The sequence below is a fragment of the Eucyclogobius newberryi genome, unplaced genomic scaffold (assembly GCF_026437365.1).
Source record: "Eucyclogobius newberryi isolate DKJ021-1_F unplaced genomic scaffold, fEucNew1.0.hap1 SCAF_253, whole genome shotgun sequence".
NCBI lineage: Eukaryota > Metazoa > Chordata > Actinopteri > Gobiiformes > Gobiidae > Eucyclogobius > Eucyclogobius newberryi.
The window spans coordinates 20,001-30,000 of record NW_027315894.1 but is presented as its reverse complement, the minus strand read 5'-3'; the positions used below and the strand labels follow the sequence as shown (position 1 = coordinate 30,000).

Below are 10,000 nucleotides of genomic sequence, written 5' to 3'. Positions count from 1 at the left end.
TGACATAAAGCTCTGATGTCATGACATAAAGCTCTGATGTCATGACATAAAGCTCTGATGTCATGACATAAAGCTCTGATGTCATCGCATAAAGCTCTGATGTCGTCACATAAAGCTCTGATGTCATCACATAAAGCTCTGATGTCATGACATAAAGCTCTGATGTCATGACATAAAGCTCTGATGTCATCGCATAAAGCTCTGATGTCGTCACATAAAGCTCTGATGTCATGACATAAAGCTCTGATGTCATGACATAAAGCTCTGATGTCGTCACATAAAGCTCTGATGTCATGACATAAAGCTCTGATGTCATGACATAAAGCTCTGATGTCATGACATAAAGCTCTGATGTCATGACATAAAGCTCTGATGTCATGACATAAAGCTCTGATGTCATCACATAAAGCTCTGATGTCATGACATAAAGCTCTGATGTCATGACATAAAGCTCTGATGTCATCACATAAAGCTCTGATGTCATGACAGAAAGCTCTGATGTCATCGCATAAAGCTCTGATGTCATGACATAAAGCTCTGATGTCATGACATAAAGCTCTGATGTCATCGCATAAAGCTCTGATGTCGTCACATAAAGCTCTGATGTCATCACATAAAGCTCTGATGTCATGACATAAAGCTCTGATGTCATGACATAAAGCTCTGATGTCATCGCATAAAGCTCTGATGTCGTCACATAAAGCTCTGATGTCATGACATAAAGCTCTGATGTCATGACATAAAGCTCTGATGTCGTCACATAAAGCTCTGATGTCATGACATAAAGCTCTGATGTCATGACATAAAGCTCTGATGTCATGACATAAAGCTCTGATGTCATGACATAAAGCTCTGATGTCATGACATAAAGCTCTGATGTCATCACATAAAGCTCTGATGTCATGACATAAAGCTCTGATGTCATGACATAAAGCTCTGATGTCATCACATAAAGCTCTGATGTCATGACAGAAAGCTCTGATGTCATCGCATAAAGCTCTGATGTCATGACATAAAGCTCTGATGTCATGACATAAAGCTCTGATGTCATCGCATAAAGCTCTGATGTCGTCACATAAAGCTCTGATGTCATCACATAAAGCTCTGATGTCATGACATAAAGCTCTGATGTCATGACATAAAGCTCTGATGTCATCGCATAAAGCTCTGATGTCATGACATAAAGCTCTGATGTCGTCACATAAAGCTCTGATGTCATGACATAAAGCTCTGATGTCATCGCATAAAGCTCTGATGTCATGACATAAAGCTCTGATGTCATCACATAAAGCTCTGATGTCATGACATAAAGCTCTGATGTCATGACATAAAGCTCTGATGTCATCGCATAAAGCTCTGAAGTCATGACATAAAGCTCTGATGTCATGACAAAAAGCTCTGATGTCATGACATAAAGCTCTGATGTCATGACATAAAGCTCTGATGTCATCACATAAAGCTCTGATGTCATCACATAAAGCTCTGATGTCATGACATAAAGCTCTGATGTCATCACATAAAGCTCTGATGTCATCACATAAAGCTCTGATGTCATCACATAAAGCTCTGATGTCATGACATAAAGCTCTGATGTCATCGCATAAAGCTCTGATGTCATGACATAAAGCTCTGATGTCATCACATAAAGCTCTGATGTCATGACATAAAGCTCTGATGTCATGACATAAAGCTCTGATGTCATGACATAAAGCTCTGATGTCGTCACATAAAGCTCTGATGTCATGACATAAAGCTCTGATGTCATGACATAAAGCTCTGATGTCATCGCATAAAGCTCTGATGTCATGACATAAAGCTCTGATGTCATCACATAAAGCTCTGATGTCATGACATAAAGCTCTGATGTCATGACATAAAGCTCTGATGTCATGACATAAAGCTCTGATGTCATCGCATAAAGCTCTGAAGTCATGACATAAAGCTCTGATGTCATGACATAAAGCTCTGATGTCGTCACATAAAGCTCTGATGTCATGACATAAAGCTCTGATGTCATGACATAAAGCTCTGATGTCATCGCATAAAGCTCTGAAGTCATGACATAAAGCTCTGATGTCATGACATAAAGCTCTGATGTCATGACATAAAGCTCTGATGTCATGACATAAAGCTCTGATGTCATCACATAAAGCTCTGATGTCATCACATAAAGTTCTGATGTCATCACATAAAGCTCTGATGTCATCGCATAAAGCTCTGATGTCATCGCATAAAGCTCTGATGTCATCGCATAAAGCTCTGATGTCGTGAAATAGCGAGCCTCATGCGGTTCCAGAGGATTTATAGGGACAACAGCGTCTTGATTTTCACAGAGACCTGGTTAACAGCAGAAATGCCAGACTCTATCGTAGGTTTGGACAATTTTCATCTGCTGCGGGCGACAGAACGAGAGAATGCGGAAAGAAAAGAGGTGGAGGTCTGGCGGTGTATGTGAACACGAGCTGGTCCAAACCCGAACACTGCACACTGAGGGAGCTGCTATGTAACAGGGATATTGAACTATTGGCTATTGGCATGAGGCCATATTATCTGCCCCGGGAGTTCTCACATGTGATTTTGATCGCAGTCTATGTGGCCCCGTCTGCCAATGCTGAAAATGCTTGTGAAGCACTGCTCTCCTGCACTTGTAGGCTGCAAACACAGCACCCACAGGCTCTCTTCCTCATCTCTGGTGACTTTAACCACGCTTCTCCCTCTTCTGTTCTACCAACATACACCCAGTATGTTACCTGCCCCACCAGAGAGAATAGAACATTGGACTTGTTTTTTGCCAACACCAAGGAGGCTTATTCCTCTCCCCCCCTCCCTCCCCTGGGCAGCTCGGACCACAACCTTGTACATCTGAGGCCTGTGTATGAACCCATCGTGCGCAGGCAGCCTGTGGTGTCCCGTGAGGTGAGGATGTGGTCTGCTGAGAGCGAGGAGGCTCTGAGTGACTGCTTCAGCACCACTGTCTGGACTGAGCTTTATGACCCACATGGGGAGGACATCAGCACCATCACAGAGTGCATCACGGACTACATCAACTTCTGTTTTGAGAACATTGTTCCCTCCCGGACGGTGCGGTGTTTTCCAAACAACAAGCCATGGATTAACCGTGAACTGAAGGCTCTGCTGAAGGAGAAGAAGAGAGCCTTCAGGTCAGGGAACAAGGAGGAGCTGAGGACTGTGCAGAAGGAGCTGAGGAGGAAGATCAGGCAGGCTGAGGCCGGCTACAGGAGGAGGATGGAGGAGCAGCTGCAGCAGAAGAACATTCAGGGAGTGTGGAGGAGCCTGAAAACCATCTCGGGTTTCAAAATCCCCCCTGCCCAGACAGAGGGGGATCTACTCTCTCTGCTCATTGGCCGATGGCCGGAGGTCGCGACCCCTGAATCAAAAGGCACTTGTGTCTGTGCCTCTTGTGTCCCGCTGTTCTTTTCAGACCAATCAGCGACGTTTAGGACATTTAGGACATTTAGGACGTCCAGGCAGGAATGAAAAATACACACGGATTCTGTTCCAGGGAATTACGGGAAGTTTGAAAAATTCCTCTGGTTTTTTCCGACTGCCCCGGAGTGTGAAGGGGGCGGGGCGATGGGCGGGGCGATGGGCGGGGCGAGGGGCGGGGCCGAGGCGGAGAGAAGGGCGGGAAATAAAGCAAACTGCAGATTAAGGTCTAACCGGGGATTTCCTGGTGTTTGGAGCATAATGTGACTCAAACTCTTATGATCAAAGAACAAAACACATTTTTCAACATGTTTTTGGGAATAAATAATCAGATAATAATTCATAAAACTTACACTTAATAAAGCATGAACAAAGACTTAATTCATAATGTTTTATTTAGAACGACTCAGACTTAGTAACTATTTAATTATGAGGTCGAGGAGTAACAGTATAATTAAGTAGTTCATCATGAATTAAGTCTTTGTTAATGCTTTGTTCATGCTTAATTAAGGTGTAATGATGATTTGTACCACATAATAACACTAATGATAATAATAATAATGATATTAATAACAGCTTAATCAGTCTTAATAAAGCATAAACAAAGACTTAATTCATGATAACGTAATTTCCCATGTAACAAACCGAACACTTGACACGCCCGCGCACACTTGACGCGCCCGCGCACACTTGACGCGCCCGCGCACACTTGACGCGCCCGCGCACACTTGGCGCGCCCGCGCACACTTGACACGCCTGCGCACACCGAACACTTGACACAAACACAAGATTCCGGAGCATTAATTAAAGCGGAACACGCCCTGGCTGTCATTGGGCCTCACGTGTGCAGCAGCTGACAGAAACCAGGAGGTGACCGGTTCAGCCACGTGAAAGCTTAAGTTCTAAAGACACTGGCGCAAACGGGCGAAGACGGAGCCAAAAAAGGACTAAAAATACTTTAAATGTGGTTTAAGTCGTGAAATGTTCAGAGCTTCAGATTCATCGTGAACAAAGTCCAGGAGTCAGAAATAGTGTTCAAACATATTACAGTTATTTGGTTGAAAGCAGAAAGAATGTACATAAATGCAAACGACCAACTTCAACCTTACAACACACTTTATGTCATATTGTATAAGATAAGACTTTATTTGTCCCGCAATGGGGAAATTCCAGTCTTGCAACACAAAGTAGGTACAGAAGTATATCATGAAAACAGATAACTTATAGAAAACTTTAAAAAACACACACGAGATCAATGAAGTAAGACAAATATTTCACAAACACTTGTTGTCGTTGTTGAAGGTCAAAAGTGTCGTGAAGTAAACAACAAACCAACAAAACAACCATCACACAAAACAAACGCAGCACCAAAGAATTCAACTGTAATAACTGAGCTGGATGTTTTACATATTATAATAATCATAAACTCTGCCTCAAGTGAAGAAATAATGCCACAAAACTATGTTCAGACGTTTATGATCTGATTTTCTGGCCCGTTCACACTTTAATTCAGCCCATTTCAGCTCTTTAGTTTAGTCCTGGTTTAGTCCTGGTTTAGTCCTGGTTTAGTCCTGGTTTAGACCTGGTTTAGTCCTGGTTTAGTCCTGGTTTAGTCCTGGTTTAGTCTTGGTTTAGTCCTGGTTTAGTCCTGGTTTAGTCCTGGATTAGACATGGTTTAGTCCCTGGTTTAGTCCTGGTTTAGTCCCTGGTTTAGTCCTGGTTTAGTCCTGGTTTAGTCCTGGTTTAGACCTGGTTTAATCCTGGTTTAGTCTTGGTTTAGTCCTGGTTTAGTCCCTGGTTTAGTCCTGGATTAGACCTGGTTTAGTCCCTGGTTTAGTCCTGGTTTAGACCTGGTTTAGTCCCTGGTTTAGTCCTGGTTTAGTCCTGGTTTAGTCCCTGGTTTAGTCCAAGTTTAGTCCTGGTTTAGTCCTGGTTTAGTCCCTGGTTTAGTCCAAGTTTAGTCCTGGTTTAGACCTGGTTTAGTCCTGGTTTAGTCTTGGTTTAGTCTTGGTTTAGTCTTGGTTTAGTCCTGGTTTAGTCCTGGTTTAGTCATGGTTTAGTCCTGGTTTAGTCCTGGTTTAGACCTGGTTTAGACCTGGTTTAGTCCCTGGTTTAGTCCTGGTTTAGTCCTGGTTTAGTCCTGGTTTAGTCCTGGTTTAAACCTGGTTTAGTCCTGATTTAGTCCTGGTTTAGACCTGGTTTAGACCTGGTTTAGTCCTGGTTCAGTCCTGGTTTAGTCCTGATTTAGTCCTGGTTTAGTCCTGGTTTAGTCCTGGTTTAGTCCTGGTTTAGTCCTGGTTTAGACCTGGTTTAGACCTGGTTTAGTCCTGGTTTAGTCCTGGTTTAGTCCTGCTTTAGTCCTGGTTTAGTCCTGGTTTAGTCCTGATTTAGTCCTGGTTTAGTCCTGGTTTAGTCCTGGTTTAGTTCTGGTTTAGACCTGGTTTAGTCCTGGTTTAGTCCTGGTTTAGTCCTGGTTTAGTCCTGATTTAGTCCCTGGTTTAGTCCAAGTTTAGTCCTGGTTTAGTCCCTGGTTTAGTCCTGGTTTAGTCCTGGTTTAGTCCTGGTTTAGGTTTGTGACTCTTTGGAACATAGAGTTAAAAATGGCAAAAATAGCCGGATAAAAAACAAGTTATTTACATTTAAACCTGTTTTTGGACGATAAATTGAACTAAAAAGTTTCTAAAATAGTTATGATTATTATATGTATTTGTTGCTATATTGTGAAGAATCAGGAGGATGAAGCTGGTGAGTTGGAACAGGTGAAGGTGAGAAAAGGGGCGGAGCACACGCACCTGCTGCTGCTGCAGGTGGAGTAAATCTACGGGGCTGATCTCGCCGTTAGTGTCGCCGTTGGACCCGCCCTCTCTGCCTCCCCCGGCGTCCGATTGGCTGGTGAGGCTGCTGACTCCATTCTGATTGGACGGCGTCGTTCGAAGGGTCTCCGAAGCTGATTCCACCATCATCACTGGCACCTGCAGCGGGACAGAGCGGTCAGAGCTGTGACCGGACAGAGCTGTGACCGGACAGAGCGGTCAGAGATGTGACCGGACAGAGAGGTCAGAGCTGTGACCGGACAGAGCGGTCAGAGATGTGACCGGACAGAGAGGTCAGAGCTGTGACCGGACAGAGAGGTCAGAGCTGTGACCGGACAGAGAGGTCAGAGCTGTGACCGGACAGAGCGGTCAGAGATGTGACCGGACAGAGCGGTCAGAGATGTGACCGGACAGAGCTGTGACCGGACAGAGAGGTCAGAGCTGTGACCGGACAGAGCGGTCAGAGATGTGACCGGACAGAGAGGTCAGAGCTGTGACCGGACAGAGCGGTCAGAGATGTGACCGGACAGAGAGGTCAGAGCTGTGACCGGACAGAGCGGTCAGAGATGTGACCGGACAGAGCGGTCAGAGATGTGACCGGACAGAGCTGTGACCGGACAGAGAGGTCAGAGCTGTGACCGGACAGAGCGGTCAGAGATGTGACCGGACAGAGAGGTCAGAGCTGTGACCGGACAGAGAGGTCAGAGCTGTGACCGGACAGAGAGGTCAGAGCTGTGACCGGACAGAGCGGTCAGAGATGTGACCGGACAGAGCTGTGACCGGACAGAGAGGTCAGAGCTGTGACCGGACAGAGCGGTCAGAGATGTGACCGGACAGAGCGGTCAGAGATGTGACCGGACAGAGCTGTGACCGGACAGAGAGGTCAGAGCTGTGACCGGACAGAGCGGTCAGAGATGTGACCGGACAGAGAGGTCAGAGCTGTGACTGGACAGAGCGGTCAGAGATGTGACCGGACAGAGAGGTCAGAGCTGTGACCGGACAGAGCGGTCAGAGATGTGACCGGACAGAGCTGTGACCGGACAGAGAGGTCAGAGATGTGACCGGAGCAAACAAGGCGATGAGTCAACACCAGAGGCTGAAGCGTGAAGAAGTGACACAACGTGACTTTATCCTTCTACGTCCAAGAACACAACGGCATTTGTTTGAATAATCCACAACAAGGATAAGAACATGAACAATGTAAAGGTGAAAGTGTTTTTAAATCAAATATTAGACTAAATGAAGTGGAGTCCACTGCATGATGTCATGATGATGTCATGATGATGTCATGATGATGTCATGATGATGTCATGATGATGTCATGATGATGTCATGATGATGTCATGAGGTGCTCCTCTGTGTCGTTAGAGCCACAGCAACAATGTGACATGGAATAATATTGAATTCAATAAAGCAACACGATGCATTTATGTCTGAATTATTGATGAATCGTGTCAAAGTCTCGTCTGGTTTAAATCATGATTTTAAATTCAAAACATGAAATGATAAAGACACGACCTTTGACCCAAATTAAAACCCTTTTAACGTTTGCTCCCAAAGTCACACAGGCCAAAGTGTCCACAGCTGCACCTGTCTCCCCCTGCCTCCCCCTGCCTCCCCTGTCTCCCCCTGTCTCCCCCTGTCTCCCCCTGCCTCCCCCTGTCTCCCCCTGTCTCCCCCTGCCTCCCCCTGCCTCGCCATGTCTCCCCCTGCCTCCCCCTGCCTCCCCCTGTCTCCCCCTGCCTCGCCCTGTCTCCCCCTGTCTCCCCCTGTCTCCCCCTGTCTCCCCCTGTCTCCCCCTGCCTCGCCCTGTCTCCCCCTGCCTCCCCCTGCCTCCCCCTGTCTCCCCCTGTCTCCCCCTGCCTCGCCCTGCCTCCCCCTGCCTCCCCCTGTCTCCCCCTGCCTCCCCCTGCCTCGCCCTGTCTCCCCCTGCCTCCCCCTGCCTCCCCCTGTCTCCCCCTGCCTCGCCCTGTCTCCCCCTGTCTCCCCCTGTCTCCCCCTGTCTCCCCCTGCCTCGCCCTGTCTCCCCCTGCCTCCCCCTGCCTCGCCCTGTCTCCCCCTGTCTCCCCCTGCCTCCCCCTGTCTCCCCCTGTCTCCCCCTGCCTCGCCCTGCCTCCCCCTGCCTCCCCCTGTCTCCCCCTGCCTCCCCCTGCCTCGCCCTGTCTCCCCCTGCCTCCCCCTGTCTCCCCCTGCCTCCCCCTGTCTCCCCCTGTCTCCCCCTGCCTCCCCCTGCCTCGCCATGTCTCCCCCTGCCTCCCCCTGCCTCCCCCTGTCTCCCCCTGCCTCGCCCTGTCTCCCCCTGTCTCCCCCTGTCTCCCCCTGTCTCCCCCTGCCTCGCCCTGTCTCCCCCTGCCTCCCCCTGCCTCCCCCTGCCTCCCCCTGCCTCCCCCTGTCTCCCCCTGCCTCCCCCTGCCTCGCCCTGTCTCCCCCTGCCTCCCCCTGCCTCCCCCTGTCTCCCCCTGCCTCGCCCTGTCTCCCCCTGTCTCCCCCTGTCTCCCCCTGTCTCCCCCTGCCTCCCCCTGCCTCCCCCTGCCTCCCCCTGTCTCCCCCTGTCTCCCCCTGCCTCGCCCTGTCTCCCCCTGTCTCCCCCTTCCTCCCCCTGTCTCCCCCTGTCTCCCCCTGCCTCGCCCTGCCTCCCCCTGCCTCCCCCTGTCTCCCCCTGCCTCCCCCTGCCTCGCCCTGTCTCCCCCTGCCTCCCCCTGCCTCCCCCTGCCTCCCCCTGTCTCCCCCTGCCTCCCCCTGCCTCGCCCTGTCTCCCCCTGCCTCCCCCTGCCTCCCCCTGTCTCCCCCTGTCTCCCCCTGTCTCCCCCTGCCTCGCCCTGTCTCCCCCTGTCTCCCCCTGCCTCCCCCTGTCTCCCCCTGTCTCCCCCTGCCTCCCCCTGCCTCCCCCTGTCTCCCCCTGTCTCCCCCTGTCTCCCCCTGCCTCGCCCTGTCTCCCCCTGTCTCCCCCTGCCTCCCCCTGTCTCCCCCTGTCTCCCCCTGTCTCCCCCTGCCTCCCCCTGTCTCCCCCTGTCTCCCCCTGCCTCGCCCTGTCTCCCCCTGTCTCCCCCTGCCTCCCCCTGTCTCCCCCTGTCTCCCCCTGTCTCCCCCTGCCTCCCCCTGTCTCCCCCTGTCTCCCCCTGTCTCCCCCTGCCTCCCCCTGTCTCCCCCTGTCTCCCCCTGCCTCGCCCTGTCTCCCCCTGTCTCCCCCTGCCTCCCCCTGTCTCCCCCTGTCTCCCCCTGCCTCCCCCTGTCTCCCCCTGTCTCCCCCTGTCTCCCCCTGCCTCCCCCTGTCTCCCCCTGTCTCCCCCTGCCTCGCCCTGTCTCCCCCTGTCTCCCCCTGCCTCCCCCTGTCTCCCCCTGTCTCCCCCTGTCTCCCCCTGCCTCCCCCTGCCTCGCCATGTCTCCCCCTGCCTCCCCCTGCCTCCCCCTGTCTCCCCCTGCCTCGCCCTGTCTCCCCCTGTCTCCCCCTGTCTCCCCCTGTCTCCCCCTGCCTCGCCCTGTCTCCCCCTGCCTCCCCCTGCCTCCCCCTGCCTCCCCCTGCCTCCCCCTGTCTCCCCCTGCCTCCCCCTGCCTCGCCCTGCCTCCCCCTGCCTCCCCCTGCCTCCCCCTGTCTCCCCCTGCCTCGCCCTGTCTCCCCCTGTCTCCCCCTGTCTCCCCCTGTCTCCCCCTGCCTCCCCCTGCCTCCCCCTGCCTCCCCCTGTCTCCCCCTGTCTCCCCCTGCCTCGCCCTGTCTCCCCCTGTCTCCCCCTGCCTCCCCC

General features: G+C 51.3%; 1 protein-coding gene across 1 annotated transcript in view; it reads right to left on the bottom strand.

Annotated features, from left to right (window-relative positions):
* LOC140372561 (forkhead box protein P4-like) overlaps positions 1-6,417 on the bottom strand; it is a gene marked incomplete at its 3' end in the record, with an annotated part of 92,554 nt that extends 86,137 nt beyond the window's left edge. Inside the window, exon 1 of the mRNA XM_072459694.1 lies at positions 6,240-6,417. Coding sequence (XP_072315795.1) covers positions 6,240-6,410 — 171 coding nt within the window. The remainder of the gene's footprint in view (positions 1-6,239) is intronic.
* Positions 6,418-10,000: the final 3,583 nt, after the last annotated feature.